At 44.9% G+C, this 20,453-nt stretch overlaps 1 protein-coding gene across 1 annotated transcript in view; it reads left to right on the top strand.

Annotated features, from left to right (window-relative positions):
- The first annotated feature begins 1,068 nt into the window (after nt 1-1,068).
- Nucleotides 1,069-20,453, top strand: part of Otoa (otoancorin) — a 62,999-nt gene continuing 43,614 nt past the window's right edge. Inside the window, exons 1-11 of the mRNA XM_047534035.1 lie at nt 1,069-1,163; nt 1,498-1,526; nt 1,619-1,649; nt 1,767-1,794; nt 3,082-3,169; nt 6,203-6,334; nt 9,389-9,624; nt 12,239-12,342; nt 16,078-16,178; nt 17,734-17,873; nt 18,912-19,035. Coding sequence (XP_047389991.1) covers nt 1,091-1,163; nt 1,498-1,526; nt 1,619-1,649; nt 1,767-1,794; nt 3,082-3,169; nt 6,203-6,334; nt 9,389-9,624; nt 12,239-12,342; nt 16,078-16,178; nt 17,734-17,873; nt 18,912-19,035 — 1,086 coding nt within the window. The 5' untranslated portion in view covers nt 1,069-1,090. The remainder of the gene's footprint in view (nt 1,164-1,497; nt 1,527-1,618; nt 1,650-1,766; nt 1,795-3,081; nt 3,170-6,202; nt 6,335-9,388; nt 9,625-12,238; nt 12,343-16,077; nt 16,179-17,733; nt 17,874-18,911; nt 19,036-20,453) is intronic.

Here is a 20,453-nt window from a genome sequence, read left to right as displayed (position 1 = left end):
TTTAATGTAGACATTCTTGTTAACAAATGTTGTGATAACCTTTTTGTGTGCTTTACTGGACAGTTATATATCTATTTTTAAAGAAGTTTAACTTCATATCTATTTTTCTCGTTGATGAATTTTTCTTCTTTAATTGTAAGAGTTTTTAAAATTATATTCTGGATGTAAATCCCATGTGAGATACAACAGAGTCTCTGCTTTTAACTACTCCTCTTCACTGGCGTCAGTGATATGGGAGTGGTGGTAAAAATGTAATTAGACCGCTGTCACCAAGGAGAAAGATGACTGTGTCCTAGACTGGGATAGGGATTCAAATGGAGCAAAATAGTTGGAAATTTTTAAATTACTTAAAAAAACACTTCAAGGGATTCTGGGTCTACTTGTTCCCTTCCATCTTTGGAATATTCATATATATTTATATATGTATATATATGTATATGAGGTTCTTATATATGTGTGTGTATTTATACTTAATATATTTTAAATTGAAAATGGACACAATGCCTTTATTTTATTCACTTATTTCCATGTGGTGCTGAGATCAAACCCAATGCTTCACACATGCTAGGCAAGTGCTCTACCACTGAGCCACGACCCAGCCCAGTTCTTAAATATATTTAAAAAGCGGAACAAACAAATCTTGTTATGGTTTGGATATGAGGTGTCCCCTAAAAGCTCCTGTGTGAGACAATGCAAGAATTTTCAGAAGTGAAACGATTGGGTTATGGGACCCTGAACCTAATCAGTAGATCAATCCAATGTGGATTAATTGGGTGGTATCTGTAGGCAAGCAGAGTGTGGCTGGAGGAAGAAGGTCGCTGGGGGCGTGCCTTTGGGCTTTATATTTTGTCCTTGGTGAGCTGAGCTCTCTTTCTCTCTGCTTTCCAATTGCCTTGTCCTGAGCTGCTTTCCTCTTCCATATTCTTCCACCATGATGTTCTGCCTCATCTTGGGCACAGAGCAATGGAGTTGGCCATCTATGGACTGAGCCCTCTGAAACCATGAGCACTAAATAAGCTTTCCTCCTCTAAAATTGTCCTTGTCAGGTCTTTTGGTCAATCACTTCTCTGCTGGTGTCGATTGGAGGAGGATGCCTCTGGAACCCGGGATGTCCTCCCTTCTCCTGGTCCTTTTTCTGAGTCACGGAGTAACAAGCCAGAGTGGTAAGTCTTGAGAGAGGAATCACCTTCTGTGGGTTCCATAAATCTTAGGGAATGTAATGGGCTAGATCAGTTTAGGTACGTGATGCCTGGGGGGTGAGTGTGCGCGTGCATTGTGTGTGTGTTTAAGATTCTCAGGGTTTTTCTAAAAGTGTTTTTCAAACCAGTTTTTTTTTTTTTTTTTTTTTCCACACTGGGCAGAGATATAATTAAAATTCAGTAAAAATTTCCTTCATGCCTGGCTCTTTTTTTCCTGGCCTCTTCTCCTAACCTATATTTGTATTTTTGAAGGTCATGCAATTCAATTCTAGTTACACATTCAATGGCTTTCTTACAGATTTGCATCCATTGTTGCAAAAGATGGCGGTGAGTGTTCCATTTTCTTTTAATCAGAATCCCCTCCACTGGAACTGCCAACTTTTGAATGTTATACTTGATGTTATCTCTTTGCCTTTTAGGAGGAAATAATAGAGGGAAGCTATCTGAATGGTAATGTCCCCACAACGTCTCCCGATCGCGTCTTCTAAGAATTTCAAACGGAATGTGGCTGTGATCTCTCTGGAAAGCTTCCTTTTAAAGTTGTCTTTTCGTTTATTCCCATTGTAGCGCTGCTGGATCTCATACAGTTTCAAAGGTAACCTGCCCTAACGGGGAGGGGAAGGGATGGAATAGGTTTAAAAAAAAATAATTTCTAAGGGAAGTCTTTTCATTGTCACATGTGATACGTGCCCACGGCAAAAAACTGTCAGCCAATGCGCAAGTGTTTTAAACGCCGCATGCTTGTCCCACAAACATTTATTTCTCCTCCTCTGTTGGAGCATAAGACCCAAACTGTTTCGAGTGCTTTCGACGTCGCAGGTACTGTCCTCACAGTGCCCTGTGAGGTAGGTCTGGTTGTTCTCCCAACTGGACAGAATGGAGAAACTGAGGCACAGGGAGGGTGAATAAGGCCACACAGCTGGGAAGTGGCGGGGAGGGAGGTGACCCCAGCATCGGGCTCCAGGGCCCTTCCCTTCACTGTCCTGCTGTGTGTGCTAAGCACTGGAGATACGGGCCTGGGAGTCAGATCGTGTTGGTAGAAGGTGAAAATTAATGAATAATTTTAATAGGTTGAGTCCTCAGAAGGAGAAGACAAGAGGGCCTTGGAGACTCACGACAGGGACCCTCATAGTGTTAAAGCGAATGATCCCCCCTAAACATTCCTCTCCCTAAGACAACTATCATTCATAATTCTGGATATATTCTCTCAGGCTAAAAATTTAATTAATTAATTGATTAATTTATCTGTCTGTTTATCCATAATAAAAATGGGATTATAGAAGGCTATTTGTGAGGTCCGGGGCGTAGCTCAGGAGTAGAGCTACAGGGTCCCCAGCACCAAAGCAACCACCACCACCACAAAAGACTGACCGTGAGCATTTCTTATGTGTGGGGCACTCTTTGAAGCACTTTATATGCATGAACAAATTGGATCCTCACACTCGTGAGCCATATTTCATGGAAAGGAAAGTTGGGGCGCCCCAGAGCCCAGGACACAAATCCAAGTGGGGAGCCTGCGCTCTGGACTCCGCCATTGCGGCCTCAGGGGGTACGCTCAGCCTCCGCTTTTTAAACCTAATGTAACAAAGAATCTCTCCCAGTTAATCTATTCAGACTGTAATCTGTCGAAGTGAATCGTTTTGGGAATTAGAATATTGCATACAACTCAGAAATTGGCAATCATCTCTGAGAGAATAAGATCCCAGCAGATTCCCAGAATTGGAAACTGCCAGATTAAAGCATCTGCTCCTTTCAAGCACAAAGCTCCTAGCATCCCTGGCTGGTTCCCACCGTCCTCTCTGAATGCCGGTCCCCAGGCACATGGCTGGTGCAGAGCTGCTTGTAGGGGCTCTAATTTTCTCCCATCTGTCTTTCACCGAAGCTCCCAAGCATGGACGGCAGACCTGTCCCACCAAGTGCTGGCCTATCTGAATTCGCGGAATGTTGCTTTCACCATCCCCAGCCTGCAGGTGTGTATCTGAGAGCCGTCTGTATACTCCGCTCTCAGTGCTCATTGCTTGCACACTCAGGGGCCAGGCAAGGTGGGGAAATGGGCCAGAGGTCAAGGCAGTCTTCACTTCCACAAGAAAAATGTTCTGTCCAGTTTTTCTTGAAGTGTAACACAAGCTCATTTGTCTTGCTTTCCCCTTCTCACCTTTGTTGGTGACGTGGTATCTTAGGGTGTAGGTTAATCTTCTGTAACAAGCAGACCCCACATTACGGCAGCTCAAACAATTTAGTTTTTTTTCTTTATAATATAATTTAGTTTATTTCTCCACAGCTAAGTGAGAGATTGAGAGAGGAGAGGCCACCAAGACCTCAAGCTCTTTTTGTCTTTTTGCTTGGTCATGCCCTAAGAAGTGGTTGCCCATGGTTTCCACCCCCAGGGAAGAGGGGTGGAAAGGGAAAGTGAAGGGTGAGCCTCTTCTTGTCTAAGGATGTGACTTGCAAGCTGTACAATTCCTTCTGCTTCTACTGCATTGGCTCACATGTCATAATCACATCTTCCTGGGAAGAAGTCATATACCCAGCTGAATCTTGAGGGATTCTATGGTTAAAAAGAATATGGAAGTGTATTAGTAAGCTTTCCATTACTATAACAAAATACCTGAAGTTGGGTACTTTATGAAGAGAAGAAGTCTGCTTTGCTCACAGTTTTAGTCTGAAAGTCCAAACAGCATGGTGTTGGATCTTGCAAGTGTCCCCCTGCCTGTGTCACCTCATAGTAGATGGCATCATGATGGCAGAAACATATAAGAGAGGGAGAGATCACGTGGTAAGACAGGGAGCCATGATTCAGGGGTTAGGCTCTCTCTCTTTTATAACAAGCCTTTTATTAGGATTAACAAGGGTCCCTTGAGAATGGCATCAGGTTTTTCTAAGGATAGTGCCCCAGTGACCTCCCCTATACTCTCCATCTTAAAGGTCCTACTACCTCTCAACCTTACTCCAATGGGGAAGAAATCATCCAACTCATGAATATTTGGGGGAAAAATCACAGCAGGGAGAATGGATATTTGGGTATAAGGATCAGGGGTCCAAGAAATAGTTCTTCCTTTTAAGTCTACTATATTGAAAGCAACCAACACCATCATGTTGATAGAAGCAGTGGCTATTTGCCTCAGGGAGCAATAGGGCATGGTGGAGACTGTGGAGAACTGTACGGCGTGGCATGAGCGTGAGCCCAGTGTGGTGTATTGGGTCTTCACCTTTGCACTGTGGATAGCACAAACTTGAGGAAGTATTCTTTCAGTATTCACAAACTCTCTCCCAGTGTAGCAAAGAAGTCACTCCTATCCTTGGCCAATGAATAAGTTTCCTTTCATCTTCATTGTTTCCATTTTGCTTGTTTTAAGAAAAATGAAAAAAATATCAATCAACTACATCCAGAGAGTGGGTGGTGAACTGTTGATGCTCAGATGTCATCTGCTTTTGTCAGACATGGCCACCGAGGAGAAGCCAGGTCTGCCTCCTTTCTCCTTGGCAATACTGTGCTCATGAGATGTATCTGTTTTACCCTAACTGATCCACGTATCACTTTTCTTTCCATGCACGTATTCTGTTGTTCCTTTAGTCTTCACTTAGCATCCTCTTCCTGCCAGGCTCTGTTTTAGACAGTGGATGCTCAGTGGAGAACGAGACAGTCATTTACCCCTGACGTGAGTCCTTCGTTCTAGGGGGAGAGATGCTAAATCAGTCGTTACTCAGTTCATTCCAGATTGAGAGCAGCAGTGAGCACTGTTGCGTGCTAGGTACTATTGAAAACACTTTACACACTTAATTTTAACAACCCACGTGGTAAGTCCTACTATGGTCTCTGTTTTCCAGATGAGAAAACTGAGGCCTAGAGGTAGTGTTGCTGATGGAGCAAACCCAAACACAGGGTGTCCAATGAAATCTGAGTTTCAGATAAATACTGAGTCATTTTAAAATGATAAGTATAGCCCATGCAGCTTTTGGGATATGCCTATACTAAAAAAAAAAAAAAAATTAATCCTTGTTTATCTGAAATTTAAATTTAACCGAGTATTCTGTTTTTCCCTGTGATCCTAATTAAGTAACTTACCCCAGGCCACACAACTAGGAGGGGTCCAGGGGGAGATTTGTATATGGGTTGTGGGGGTTTGGAGTCAAGTTCTTGTCTACATCACACATGCCCTTCCTAGAGTACCTCTGTTTAAAGGAGGTTTAGAAAATAATTCCCCCGATAGCACAGGAAATGTCATTCAGGACAGGCTGGTGGCCTCTCTCCTTGCCCTGGAGGGAACACCATGGAAGTTTGTTCACTGCCTGTTTCGCCCTGTGCTGCTGGCATGGGTTCGAGCAGCAGAGCATCTAGGGATACTCGACTTTATGAACAGACACCGGCTGCTCTGGACTCGAAACCTGGATCACCTGCAGGGACCAGGCAGGCCAGGAAGTGGGGAAATAGGGCTGGTGGGGCCTGTGTCCAGCAAGCAGCTGCCCAGGGTCTGCTGCTGGTCACCAGAGAGGGGATGTGAGCCCAGTGTTGCCTGATATTTGCACTTTCCAAGTGGAGTTGGAAATCTGGATTTGGGGAGGAAATTGCCTAACTTTTTTTTTTTTTTTTGGTACCAGGGATTGAACCAAGGGTTGCTTTACCACTGAACCACATTCCCAGCCCTTTTGATTTTGAAACTGGGTCTCACTAAGTTGCTTAGGGCCTGGGTAAGTTGCTGAGACTGACTTTGAACTTAGATCCTCTTGCCTCAGCCTCTCAAACGGCTGGGATTACAGGTGTACCCCCCAACATCCAAGCCTTCCTGACTTTTGGTTGTTTGTAGATAACAAGAAATTTTGGAGTTGAACAAATCAAACCCGTCTGTAGGAGGTCAGCTTGTGGACTTTGCAGGGAATCAGGGCAAAGAGGACTTTGCAAAGAGGGAATCAGCCTCTTCCAGGCTGGGCTGTTGGCCAAGGTGCTGACCAGGTGCTCCTGTCCATTGTCCTCACCAGCTTTCCTCCTAACTCTCCGTGTCCAGGCAGCCATGGAGAATTATCTGGAGCAGCGTTTGTACCAGCCCCAGAAACTACTGCAGGACCTGAGGAAGACTGATGGCCAGCAATTCCATACCGCCATGAAGTGTCTCTTAGAAGACAAGAAGGATCACTTGGTGAGTCGTCTTTGGCAGCCTGGAAGTGGAACTCCTGGGCCATTGTGATTTGTTGAGCTGAATGAAATTGAGCTGCCCCAGGTCTTGGCTGTCTTTATTTCTTCTTCCCTCCTGCCTCCTTCAACTCACTGGGAGCTTTAGGACCTAGGTCTTTTCACTTACTTTCCTCAGATGAAGAGTGTTATAAATCATATTCTTGTGCATGCTAAGAAATGAGGGGGTCCTTCTCAAAGTTCAGCTTGATAAACATCTGTGAGGAGTGACTACGCACCCGCGAACATAGAGATGAAAGGCTCTCCCTGTCCTGAAGCAGCTTTTTGTCTCTGGAGTGAAGACAAAATGCAGACACGCAATTTCCATAAAGCGAGGTTAGTGATCCGTGAGCATCACAGTAACAAGGCCCCTGAGACCCAGAGGGTTCTTTGGACCCCAAAAGATGACATGTAGCGTTTTCTTTATTGGAGACAGTTTAGTGTGGAACAGTGTTTCCCAAAAGGAGTTGAAGCCTTTCAACATTTTAATAATTACTCGTTGATTTAGTGGTGCTGGAGAAAGATCCCAGGGCTTCATGCATAATTCCTTGAGAAATGAATTTTAGCTTGAAAATACGCTATATAAAGGAATATTTGAAGTGTATCACAGTAAAGGCACCAGTGGGTTGGTGGTCCATGATATTGCTCAAAGTTTATTGAGGGATTTCTATGCGGGAGGTATCATTCTTTTTTTTTTTTTTTTTTTTTTTTGGGTGCTGGGGATCGAACCCAGGGCCTTGTGTGACTGAGCTATCTTCGAGCTATCTTCCCAGCCCTGGGAGGTATCATTCTAACGGGAGTTATCAGCAAACTTTCTGTAAGGAACTGGATAGGCAATCTTGAAGGCTTTGCAGGAAATACAAGCTCTGTCAACATTACTCAACTCTGCCATTGAAGAATGAAAGAAGTTATTAGAAATGAAGCTCTTAGAAATGGATGTGAACCTATTCCCTGAAAACCAACCACAGAAACAAGTAGTAGGCCTGTTTTGGCTTATGGGACAAATAACTTGCTGACCACCGCACTTTAAGGGTTTGACATACAGGGACGCATTGACTCCTCTCCAGGACCCTCTGAAGCAAGGTTCTAAGAATCTTGCCACTGTCGTATTCGGATGAGGAAACTGTGGAGAGGTCTAGCACTCTCAAATGACACAGCTTGGAAACAGGAAATCAGAGGTCCAAACCGTGGTTCCTAACTCCAGCTGAGAACCTTTCAAGCACCCAGAGAAGAACAAAATCCAGAGGATTACAAAGGAAGTAAATGCTATTGAAAAACATTGATCAAAATGGAAAATGCAGACACATTGGAGGACAGTCATTTTTATTTCTTTAACACATTCGATAACATGATTTAGCAGCAGATCTAATAACTTCCATGATTTTGTGTTGAGTGTAAACAAGATTTCGAGCTATCTGCAATAACTGTGATACTTGATGAAATGTGTCTGATTTCCATTGATGACAAAGTCAAAGATCCTGCTGCCACTGTGGCCTTGCTGCCTACATTTATCCCTGAAGGATATGCTACGTGTCAGTTTTGGGTTTGTGGAAATGAAGCTGCAATTTTCCCCACTGTTCACAGGTACCCTAAATTCTAACCACAGGCCCTTGGTCAAGAACCACTAAGTGGCTAGGCACAGTGGCACACACTTGTCATCCCAGAGGCTCGGGAGGCTGAGGCAGGAGGATTGCCAAGTTCAAAGCCAGCCTCAGCAACTTAGTGAGGCCCTAAGCAACTTACGAAGATCCTGTCTCAAAACAAAAACAAAAACATAAACACCACTAAGTGCACCCTTATCCACTATTCAGCCACCACAGCAAATGACTGAAGTCAGGAGGCAGTCAGTCAAGGTTCAAGTGTGGGTTTGGGCTCCAAGAAACACGTCAGATCCTAATTCTGTTGCATATTCTGTTTGCTTTTGTCACCTGTGTGATACTGAGGTGGTAACCCCGTATGGGAACCCGGTTGAGTGTTCACCAGCTTCCAGGCATTTTACATCTGCTGTCTTGCTCAGGTCTTACACAAAATCTGATACTATGTCCATTTTACAGAGGAGGAAACAGAGTTTTAAAAAGGTAAGCAATTTGCTCAGAGAAAAAGTGGGGGTCCTGGGATGTTCACCTAGGAATGCCTGACCCAAGGACCTTTGATGCTTATTCTGTAGGATCAGCATTTGATAAGGTGATGCCCTTTGGCTCCTTGCTTGGCACAGTGCCTGGCACATAGTCCGTGGTCAGCAAATGGTGGCTATTTTTGGAGGGTGCATGAGGTGATGGACAGAGGGATCCATCAGATTGGAAGGAATCCTTGTGAGCATTCCTGAGTTCTGTGACTTAAAGGATTTGTCCATGCATTTTGATAGACTGCTTTTCAGTATCTTCTAGGTCCTGGGCACTCCACTAGACACATGACCTTGGCCTCAAGGTCTTTCCTGGATCAGCCTTAGACACACATAAGGATCAAATGCCAGAGCTCCACTCCTGACCAAAAAAAATCAAACTATAGGTGGTGGTGCTGGAAATCAGTGCTTTTAAGTGTCCCTGGTGATTCTGATGTGCAGCCAGAGTTGAGAACTGTGGATTTGGAGGGAAGAGAGGCTAGCGGCATCTTTAATACATCATAGAGTCTGGTTCAAGATGCTCTGGAAGCACCCGGTGGAGGGAGATTTGACTTGAAGTAGGAAGTCGGAGGAGATCAGAGGAGACTCCGCCAAGGAGGTGATGACCGAGCTCTATCTTAAAGGATGAGCTGGATTTTGCTAGGGGAAGGGGGCGGGGAACTCCAGCTAGACTAAGGGACTGAGGTGTGACAGTCGTGGTGCATCTGGAGAGTGACAAATCACCTAGAGCAGGTGAAGCAGGTGACACCCTTGATTTTATTCTGTAGGTGATGGAAAGTTCTAGAAGCTTCCACATAGCAGCATGGTGTTTCCCCACTGTCATGGTGTGTGGTCCCCCCTAGGGCTTCTGAATCAAGAGGCCATCTCTCAAGACAACCCTGGCGTCTCTCATTGCTTTAGGACCTGAAGGACATCGTCATTGACTTGGGAGCGATTCGGGAACAAGCCTTGCAGAGCCCTGGCCTGAACCGCACCCTGTTTCTGGTCACGCTGGAGAGGTGTTTCCAGGTGTTGAACTCCCTGGAGTGTGTGGAGATCCTGGGCAGGGTACTGAGGGGCTCCTCAGGCAGTTTCCTCCAGCCGGACGTCACAGAGAGGCTGCCCCAGGACCTGCGCGAGGACACCTTTAAAAACCTGTGAGTCCTTCCTCCCGCCCTCTCACCTGCACCCTCAGGGGCTGTCCTGAGAATTCCGGGAGAGGGGAGAAGACAGGTGGACGCAGGTTGATACGTGCTTTCTGGAGCAGAGGCTTAAAAATCTGAGGAATAGGGGGGCTGGGGAGATGGCTCAGTCAGTAGAGTGCTTGCCTTGTAAGCATAAGGCCCTGGGTTCGATCCCCAGCACCCCCCCAAAAAAAAATCTGAGGAGCTGAGCTTTGATTTTAAACCTGTCTCTGAAATTTCAGTCATCTGAGTTCTCTCCCCGCCATCTTTGCCAGATCCACACCCTGCTTACCCTGATTCACTTTGCGTTTTTCTTTATAAGGTCTCATCTTTATTAATTGAAATATTTATTTTAAAAGTAAGTTTGATATCATTAGCATAAATGGGAATCCAGCATTCTTTGTCTTAAGTAATCATAAAGAGGGAATTGGATGAAAGCTACTTGTCACTGAGTCCTAGCCACGAATGTTGCTGTCCTGAGCATCTTAGTCGGTGTGGGTTGCTGTCACAGACTGGGTGACTCAGACACCAAATATATATTTCTCACAATTCTGGAGACTGGGAAGTCCACGTTCAAGGTATAGGCAGATTTGGTGTCATGTGAGGGTTTCTGGTTCCTAGAAGGCATTTTCTCTTCGTGTCCTTGCATGACAGAAGGGGCAAGGAAGCCCTCTGAAGTCTCCTTTAAAAGGGCACTAACCCTATTCATAAGGGCCCCACCTTGTGACTCTGAGGGGACCCCATGGGATTTGACTTAATCTGAATTTCACCTCAGTCTCTGGAACCCCAATTCTGCCTCTTCCCACTGCACCCTGCCATCCCTTTTCTCCTTGTGAGGATTAATTCCATCCCCATTTTCAGATGAGGAAACTGAGACTTAATGACTTAATGATTTGCCCCAGGTCAGACGAATAGGGAAGGAGACAGCATTTTTGCAAATGGACGATCTTCTCCTTAAATCATATTTGCCATTTTTTTAGTGGTAGATGGACACAATACCTTTATTTTATTTATTTATCTTTTTGTGGTGCTGAGGATCACAACAGGGCCTCGCATGTGCTAGGCAAGCACTCTACTTCTGGGCTACAACCCCAGCCCAGATATTTACCATTTAGAAAAAAGAATTTTGTCTTTCTACTGGCCCTATTCTTATACCTACTCTTGCTGGGGTTGAAGGGAAGAAAGGAAAAAAATATATAGGGAGAAGAGATTTAACTGGGTTTAAGGGAAAGTTTGCCTATTCACATATGAACTGGCTGGAGGAGTAACTGGGATGAAATTTAGGCTTGGAAAATGTTGGTGAACTGGTGGTTTGGTGAGTTGATACCCAGTGGTGGTGGGGAAAGAAGCTTCCAGGACATGGAGATCCAGCTGTTTTGCAGGTTGGGCAGGAGGCGTGATCAGTGCCAATTGCCACGAAGAGGTAAATCCTATTTAGCATGGTGAGAAGAAGGAGGTCATTGGCCTTGGGCCACGGGGGTGATGTGTACAGAAGAAACCAGATTATAATAGCTTAAAACATGGCCCAGAAGCTTCACACCCAACAGGTGGTCTTTGATCAAAATGTCAGAGAATGACAAGTGTCAAAAACGATGTGGAGAAGTCAGAATCCTCCTGCACTTGCTGGTGGTCTGTACAATGGCGCAGCTGCTTTGGAAATGATCTGGAGAGTCAAGAGGTTAAACAGATGGGCTAGGATGTAGCTCAGTGGTAGAGCCCGTGCTTAGCCTGTAGGAGATCCTGGATCCACTTCCCAGAAAGTGCAAGCCTGAGTGCAAGCGTGCGTGCGCGCGCGCACACACACGCGCGCGCGCGCACACACACACCAATTCCATACCTGGCTATACACCCAAGAGACCAGACTGAACACCTATGACATATGTCCATACAAAAATTTCACATGAATGTTTACTAATAAAAGACATTATTCATAAAAAGTTGTAAACCACCCAAATGTCCATCAACTAATGAATGTATAAAGAAAATGTGGTGAATCCCTACAATGGAATATTATTTGACCTTAAAAAGGAATGAAGGACTGACATACGCCAACCTTCAAAACATCAGGCCAAGTGCAAGAAGCCGGAGACACGACTGTATACTGTTGGCTTCCGTTTAGGTGACATGCTCAGAATAAGCAAATCTATAGAGACCAGAAGTAGATTAGTCTTTTCTAGGAACTGGGAGAATGAGGCGTGATAGCTCAGGATATGAAATTTCTTTTTGAGGTGCTTAAAATGTTCTAAAGTTGATTGTGGCGATGGTGTCACAGCTCAGGATGTACTGACAACCATTGAACAGTACACTTTGAGTGGGAGAATTATAGGGTATGTAAATAATATCTCAATAAAGCTGTAAGAACAGCACCTGAGTACCAGGAGGCGAGGAAGCAGACAGTGGGTGCAGACCACTCTTTGGACAGTGTGAAGCTGTGGAAGGGGAGCGGAGAGATGGGGAAAATAGCCACAGGTAGCCAGAGTGGGAAGGTTTCCTCACCAGACAGCCCTGGACACATTTACGGTTTTGATCCTCCTTCACAGCTCCGCCTGCCTGCTACTAATGGAGGCCCCGCATTTATGTCTTTTAGCTCCGCCGTGTTCAAAGATCTCTATGACCAAACCCCGGCTCGATCTCAGCGGGCGCTCTACTCCTGGATGACCGGGATCCTGCAGACGGCCTCCAACGCCACTGGTGAGTCTGTGCTTTGTGTGTGTGTGGGGTCTCTTGCTGGGGAGTCCATCTTCAAAAGTGGGGCTCTATTGCCCTGCTCTTGTGGTCTTTACCACCCTCCCCCCAACTTCCAGAAAGGGTTTAGTGAGGCTTAAGGTTAAAACAGCCCGTCTCATCAATCCGCTCGTCACCTTTTGAAGTCTCTGAAGTGAGGATGTCTCTGTATCTTATAATCAATGGTGTGTCCTAGCTTTATAGTGACAGAGCTGATGAGAATGGGGTTACAGGTTCAAAATCTGTGTAAAAAAAAAATCTGTGTTAAGGTGAGATAAGATATTATCATTAGACAATCTAAGCGATAGTGGGCCACGGTGGTCCATGCCTGTAATCCCAGCTACTTGGGAGGCTGAGGCAGGAGGATCACAAGTTTGAGGCCAGCCTGGGCAACTTATTAAGACTCTGTTTCAGAGTAGAGTTAAAAGGGCTGGAGGTGTAGTTCTGCAGTAGAACACCCCTGGGTGCAATCCCCAGTACTGTCCAAGAAAAAAAGAAAGAAAACAAATCTAGTCACATCAGTAAGGTACAGATTTAGCTTTCTGAGCTTCCTGGCAATCAAAGTGGAAATACGTCAGGATTATTTATTTGCATTGTTATTTATTAGAAACCTATTTATGTCCTAAGTAGTCAAACTTAAGAGTCAGGAACAGGAATGGTGGTCGAGTCTCAGTTTTCCAAGATGCAGAAAGTTCTGGATGTGGGCGGTGGAGTTGGGTGCACGCTGGGCATGTAAACTGGCCCTCTCCGTCTGTGGGTTCAATCAACTGTGAATGGAAACTATTTGAAAATAATGGTGTCTGTACTGAACATGTACATACGTTTTTCTTGTTATTTCCTGAACAATATGATGTAACAACTATTTCCATAGCACTTATATTGTATTAAGTATTATAAATAATCTAGAAATGAATTTAAGTTTTCAGGGAGGAGACGTGGGGGTTACATGCAAACTCTATGCCATTTCACATAAGGGATAAGAGTAGCCAAGGATTTGATATCTGTAGAGGGTCCTGGACCCAAACTCCTATGAATACTGAAGAACGTCTGTACTTAATGCCACTGAGCTGAACAATTCAAATGCTTAAGACGGTAAAATTTATGTTATGTGGATTTTACCACAATTGAAGAAAAAGATGTAGAAAAGAATGGTCATGTAGATTAGCAATTTCTCAGATGACTTCAACTTAGTAAATGCTCAGTGTCAGTACTGTAAGCAGCATTCGCTTTTAAATGCTCAAAAAAGAGCCTACTGTGTGTTGGCAGCTGAGGACATAGAGGAAAATAGGACAAAAATGTGTGCTCTCATGAATTGATTGTTTCACTGTGGGAGGATAGGTGGAGAAAATTTTTAAAGCAGGTGGAAGAGAGAGCAAAAGAGAAAGAGTGAAAGAGAGAGAGAGAGAGAGAGAGAGAGAGAGAGAGAGAGAGAGAGGAGAAGGAGCTGTTATGAGGAGAACTTCCCTGGGAAGGGTTACTACTTTAGAATAGGCCTTGGCAATGCTTTCTGTCAAGGGCATTTAAAAAGTGAGTAAATATTTTAGGCTTTGTGAGCCTGCAGCTTCTGACGCTACATTTCAATAACAGCCACAGAGGACAGATGAATGGGCAAGGCTGTGTTCGTTGACACTTTATTTATGGATGCTGGAATTTGAAAGTCAGAGGCTTTTCACATACCACCAGACACTAGTCTTCTTGGTTTTGAGGTTGAGTAAAAACAAGTCATGCCCTGGGGGTGATCCTTGGGCTGTAGTTTGCCAATCCCTGGATTAAGGGATCCAGGAAGACCTCTCCAGAGGGGGATCAAGATGAGGAAATGGAATCAGTCAGGCGAGGTCCTGCAGAGAGGGCATTCCAAGCTGAGGGATCAGCAAATACAAAGGCCCTGGGGTGGGAATGAGCATGGGGTGTTGGGGAACCCCAAGGAAGCCGGTGGGAGCCGAGCAGAGGGAATGCCAATCAATCTTCTTCCTGGAATTAAGCTCTGAGATTTGTGTGTAAGGAGCATTAACAAGAAAATAACAATGTCTTGGATGCGTAGCAGAATCCCCTCTTCCTGGTGGACAACTCTGACCTTCAGGAACCTGAATCTCACATTGAGTAACCCTGAGAAAATCACTTGATCTCTATACTTCCCTCAGACTTTATTGTCAGAGTTTAATCAGGGACAGATTTTCCTTCTAGAATTCCTATATGGTAAGTTTCATGATTAAACTACAGTGAATTAAAGATCATTCTATTTGGACCTCAAAAATCCTTTTTCCATGAAGGTCCTTGAGCTAACAGGAAATCCTCGGACTATTAAAGATGTCCCCAAATGAAATTGACCAAATTATGTTATGTGCAAGGACAAATATACCACAATGAATCCCATGATGATGTACAATTACAATGCACCAAAAAACTTAATCAAAATTATAATAATCCAAGCTTGGGGATCATTAGTCTGCAGAAATATAGTGCATGCTTAATAATTGTTAATTAATGAACAACTCAGCTTGGTTGCTGGTGAAATTTCCAGTTTCTTCCCGTTATCTATCCTCTGAGGTCACCCTTTTATTCACTAACCAAATCAGATGTCCAGAGTCCCCTGTGATCTACACATCTCTGATTCCTGGGTTCAGGGGGCACCCACATGTTCTCCTGAATGTGTTGGTGCAAAAGCTGACTTCTCCATCTCATTTATTTATTTATTCATTTACATGGTGCTGAGGATCAAACCCAGTGCCTCACACATGCCAGGCAAGCGCTCCACCACTGAGCCACGACCCCCAGTCCCGACTTTTCCATCTCATTTGGGCGTCAGTTGCCTTTCATACCTCCTGAAATAGCTCTTAGTGACTGATTCACAAGCTCTCCCTTCTTTCTTTCCCCAAAACACCACTAATACTATGTTGTTGTGTGTAAAAGTCCTCTACTGAAGGGCTGGGAACAATGGCGGCCAATTCCAACTCAGTGAAACTGGAAAAGTTGGATCCTGGACATGATTGTTCCTGAAGTCCCACTAACATGTCATGGTTGGGGAATTCTGAATGGTAGAACAAAATGACAGATAGTCTGGTGGGAATTTCAAGAAGGGAGCAATTACTTCCAGCTAAGGAGATAAGAGAATATTTTAAGGAAGAGGAAAAGTTTGAGTTCAATCTTTAAGGTGGAGATTTGGACACAGAAAGGTTAGGGAAAGGCATTTTGGGTAACCAGACTCTAGCAAGTAGAGATTTGGAGAACATCTGGGCTGTGTATGGGTAAGTAAGAGTGGTCTGAGTTGGTTCAAGTAGAGTGAACTGGTGAGAACTAATAAGGATGATAACCCATTAATGATGATAATTAAGTGGATTATAAAGGAGATAGTAATAAAAGAGAGTCAAACATATTTCAAGTTGCCAGATTATTTAGTCACTAATTGAACTAAAAAGAAATAAGTGTATTTTAAGGACTAACACATAGTCTGCACATCTAACAAGTTCCAGGTGATGCTGAGGCTGCTGGTCCAGGGACCACACTGTGGCATAGGGAAGTCTCAGGTGACCCAGGTCTGTGTGTAGCATAGTGTCTCACAGGTAGGCTCTTAATAAATGGTTGTTGAATGAATGAGTGAATGCAAGAAGGAGGTCCTGATGTCAAAGATGCTGTTCATCATCACACACCAGTGTGAAGACTTTGATTTATGTATTTACTTATTCATTCATTTATTTTTCGTAGATGACTCTGTTTCATGGGTCAGTGCAGAAAATTTATGGATTTTGGGCAGATACATGGTTCATCTATCATTTGAGGAAATTATGAAGATCAGTCCTGTCGAGGTAAGCTGAAAAAGTGTATTTAGATTTCCCCATTACTAATACACCTGGGGGAAGGTGTATGCTAAACCTCCTGTGACCAGTGGTCAGTCAAGTGTTCTGGAAATTGTACACCTGCCTCTGTTCAATTTATCTCTAGCTTCTAAAGAAGACTCTGGGAACAAGGCCTGAGGAGGGGGCAGTAGGATTGTGTGCTGCTATAGGAGAGTAATAGGGTAAAGGAACTGGGCAGAACTAAGGCAGCTTTGATGTGAACCATCATGAAGTGAGGGGAACGTTGGCTAGGAACCAAGAATCATTTGAAACTCAAAAGAGCCAAGGACAATAGCTATCAAGTTTCCAATCCTTGGAAGCATGAACTCAATCAAAGCCAAGCAACATGGATTAATAGCTGTTTATATTTACAGTGACTTCTATTAGAAATCTGAGCTCTTAGGGGAATTTCCAAGGTCAGGCATCCGTTGCAGGTTTTCATCATCTAAAAGGAGAGAGGGAAGGAGAAGGTACAGAGCATCAACACCAAGAGGGAGTTTTATATGGGTCGAGAGCAGAGGCCACAAGGGAGGGACAACTTTATGAGCCCCTTTAAACACAGAACGACAATGCATCAAAATAGAGAATGAGAAATCCATTAGAAATACAAGGAAAAAGATCTGAACCCTATGGTCGTAGAAGATACAACACCTTTGGAAATGTAGGCAAAGAGGGAACGAGAATACAGAGAATCCGAATAGTATATTTAACAAAGTTGAATAGATTGGGCACCAAATTTTGTATCTGACAAAGAGAACACACATTCTTTTTCTGTCACCAGAGACCCATTTCTAAACTCACTCTTCTATTAAAACATTCTGATTTCTCAATGCAGAAAATTCGTTCACCCTATTCTCTGACCTCAAAACCATTCTAGGAATCAATGTGTCAAAATTAGCTTACAAAGTTCAACCACTGGAATGTTAAATAATTCTTTTTTAAAAATTATTATTATTACTTGTATTTTATTCTTTTTTAAAATTTTGATTCATCATATATCAACATTTATAGCAGCTCAGTTCACAATAGCTAGATTGTGGAACCAACCTAGATGCCCCTCAATAGATGAATGGATAAAGAAACTGTGGTATATATATATACAATGGAATATTATTCAGCCATAAAGAAGAATAAAATTATAGCATTTGCAGATAAATGGATGGAGTTGAAGAATATCATGCTAAGTGAAATAAGCCAATCCCAAAAACACCAAAGGCCGAATGATTTCTCTGATGAGTGGAATGATTCTTAAATAACAGTTGGGTTGAAGAGGAAATCAAAGCAGCATTGCAGACCATGAAGAAATCCAGGAGAGGGCTGGGGATGAAGCTCAGTGGCAGAACACTTCCCAGCATGCACCATGCCTGGGGTTTGATCACCAGCCCTGGGGTGGCGGGGGAGTGGGGGGGGGGGAAATTGATGACAATAGGTGGCATACCCACGTGTCTGGGGTGGAGCACAGCAGGGTGGGACCACACGGGGCCACTACCACCCTCTCACTGATCTTCCGGTCCTTGTCCACCAGATTGGGCTGTTCATCAGTTACGACAATGCCACCAAGCAGTTGGACACGGTCTATGACATCACCCCCGAGCTGGCCCAGGTGTTTCTGCAGAGGATCAGCTCCTCGGGCTTTGACGTGAGGAACGTCTCCACCATCCACAGGCAAGGGGCGGCGGCACTGGGCCCTCCGAGCTCTCTCCCACCATGCAATCTTCTTTTCTCATAAGCAGATCTTTTTTCTCAGCATACTTTCAAATCCTTTCCCTGGACCTGGTTGCTTTCCTGTGTGCAGGTCCGAATGTCAATCTTTCTAGGAGGGTGGTGCCAGGTTGATTGGGTCAACCAGGTGCTCTGGCCTGGCTGAGGGGAGTAGTCTTCGTATGAACTCCAAAGTCATCCGCTAATGAAGGAGTACTCAGTATCCACCAGCACTGCTCCTCATTCGCTGTGCCTCTTCTCCTTTCACTTTCACGGTCATCCTTATTCCTTCATTCATCGTATTTATTTTGATATGCTATGATGAACAAAGCAAATCTCTCATTTATTAAAAATTCAATGAGGCAGGGCCACCCTGTACGGTAGTATAGAGTGTGCACTGCATAACTGTGTGCAGTAACCTTACAGAGAAGTGAAATAACTTACTGGAGATCAAATACCTGATTAGAATATGACTTGTAACTCCAGTTGCCTGAATGTATGCTCTTAACCACTGGATGTTTTGCTCCCGGTTAGACCAGGGTTGAATCCTTCTGCTCTACACTGTTCTGCCTGCCGGGTTTTTCTTTCTTTTTCTTTTCTTCTGAAATCTTTGTGACATCCCGGGAGGTAAGTAAGGATTTTGGAAACCGACCTCTCCTTTAGGGTGGATGAACCCTGTATGTCCTTGTGGAAAGCAGGCAGTTCTCGGTGGCTAATTCAGGAGGTGAGATGACTTAGTTGGATCTAGATTGAAGTCCCAGCTCCACTACTTGCCTTGGGCAAGTTGCCTATCTGAACCTCGGTTTGCCCGTCTGTGAGATGGGCTGATGAGAACTCCCGCCTGCAGGACTGTTGCCATGAGATGGCCCAGGTGAAGGCTCAGCCCGGCACCTGGTGAGCGGTAGCTGCAGGGATGCCGACCCTCCTGACCGGGACGGGGGTGGGCGTGGTTGCAGCCCCCCAGCGCTGAGCCGCCGCGAGCATCCCTGTCTTCTCACGCAGGTTGGGGCTGCTGGTTTGTTTCTATGATGACCTGGAGCTGCTGGACGCTGCCCTGGCCCAAGTCCTCCTGCATCAGATGATCAAGTGCAGCCACCTGCGGGGCTTCCAGGCCGAGGTTCAGAAGGTGCAGAGGGGACGCCAGGCCCTGGCCGCTGCCTCGATTTTACCAGCCAGGGGAAGGGGAGAACAGCCTCGCTGGGCCTTTGAGGGAAAACGGGTAGTGTTGTTAACCAGGATCTAAGTCCAGCCACTCAAATGGTGTCTCGCATCCCGGGATGAGCGTGACCTGGGCGGGAGTGACGTCAAACAGCAAGGGAAGAGCCTCGGAAGATGAATTCAATCCGAGCAGCCGCTCCGAGTCTGGCGGAAACGAGCTTAGAGATCACCTGGGGATCCGAGCTGCAGATCCTGGTTCAGGAGTCCTGGGGCGGGGCCTGCACTTCCACCCAACTTCCGGGCGACCCCGAGCTGCTGGAATGGATCTTGATGAGTGTCAGGCCTGCCAGGCTCCCCCCGGGGACTCTGAGGTTACCCGCCTGGGAAGGGGGTGCTTTCAAACTCTGCAGGCCATGCCAGCCCAGCTGGGATCAGGAGCGCTGGGTTAAGGGACTTTTATTTATTGAGCTCATAGACCAGGCTCAGGACAAATTAGCCAATGAGACCAGACTCGTTTCCTCTCCTCCCATCTCTCTCTTCTTTCATCCACTCAAATCTCAACCCTCTTCGCTTCCTTTGGTCCTTTCCAAATTTTGTTATTGAAAAAATGGCGTGAAAGCAATGTTTAAGAAATTTTTATCAAGCCACCAATAATTTTATATGGCAGTTTTCCACATAGGATCCTTTCAAAATCTCCAATCACATTTTTTTTTTTTTTTTTTTTTTTTTTTTTTTTTTGTGGTAGTAGGGACTGAACCCAGGGGTGCTCTATCACTGAGCTCTATCCCCAACTCTTCATTTATTTATTTTTTTTATTTTGAGACAGGGTCTCACTAGGTTGCCCTGGCTGGCCTCGAATTTGTGATCCTCCTGTCTGGGCCTCCTGAGTTGCTGGAATTACAGGCGTGGGTGTCCATGCCCCGCCCCGATCACATTTGACATGTTACATTATGATCATCAATCTTGGTCAATGTATATTTTTCCTTTCAAGGAAAAGAAATCCTCAAGCAAGCCCAAACAAAAATAAGTGTATTTTATGTCCACAGGGATAGTTGTGGCAGCCCTGACCAAGAAGAAAGTCAAATATATTTAGATATGGAGGAACACTTTGGGATCACCTAACTCTAGTTCTCAAACTCCAGGGTGTATCAGAGTTACTGGGCAGCTTGTTAAAGTACAGGTTGCTGGGTCCCATCCCCCGAGTCTGATTCAGCAGGTCTGGGAGTTTGCATTTCTGATTCCCGGTGCTGCTGCTATTGGCCAAGGACCACACTTTGAGAACCACTGCTGTTGTTCACCCTTCCTTTTACAGATGTGGTAACAGCTCTTGGGAAGCGGTGACCCGTTAAATGGAGAGAAGCCAGGCACTGCCACGGAGGTTTCTTC

Source organism: Sciurus carolinensis, chromosome 18 (assembly GCF_902686445.1).
Source record: "Sciurus carolinensis chromosome 18, mSciCar1.2, whole genome shotgun sequence".
In the NCBI taxonomy this organism is placed as follows: Eukaryota; Metazoa; Chordata; class Mammalia; order Rodentia; family Sciuridae; genus Sciurus; species Sciurus carolinensis.
Note: the sequence above shows the minus strand (reverse complement) of the source record. Positions and strands in the feature narration are given on the sequence as shown.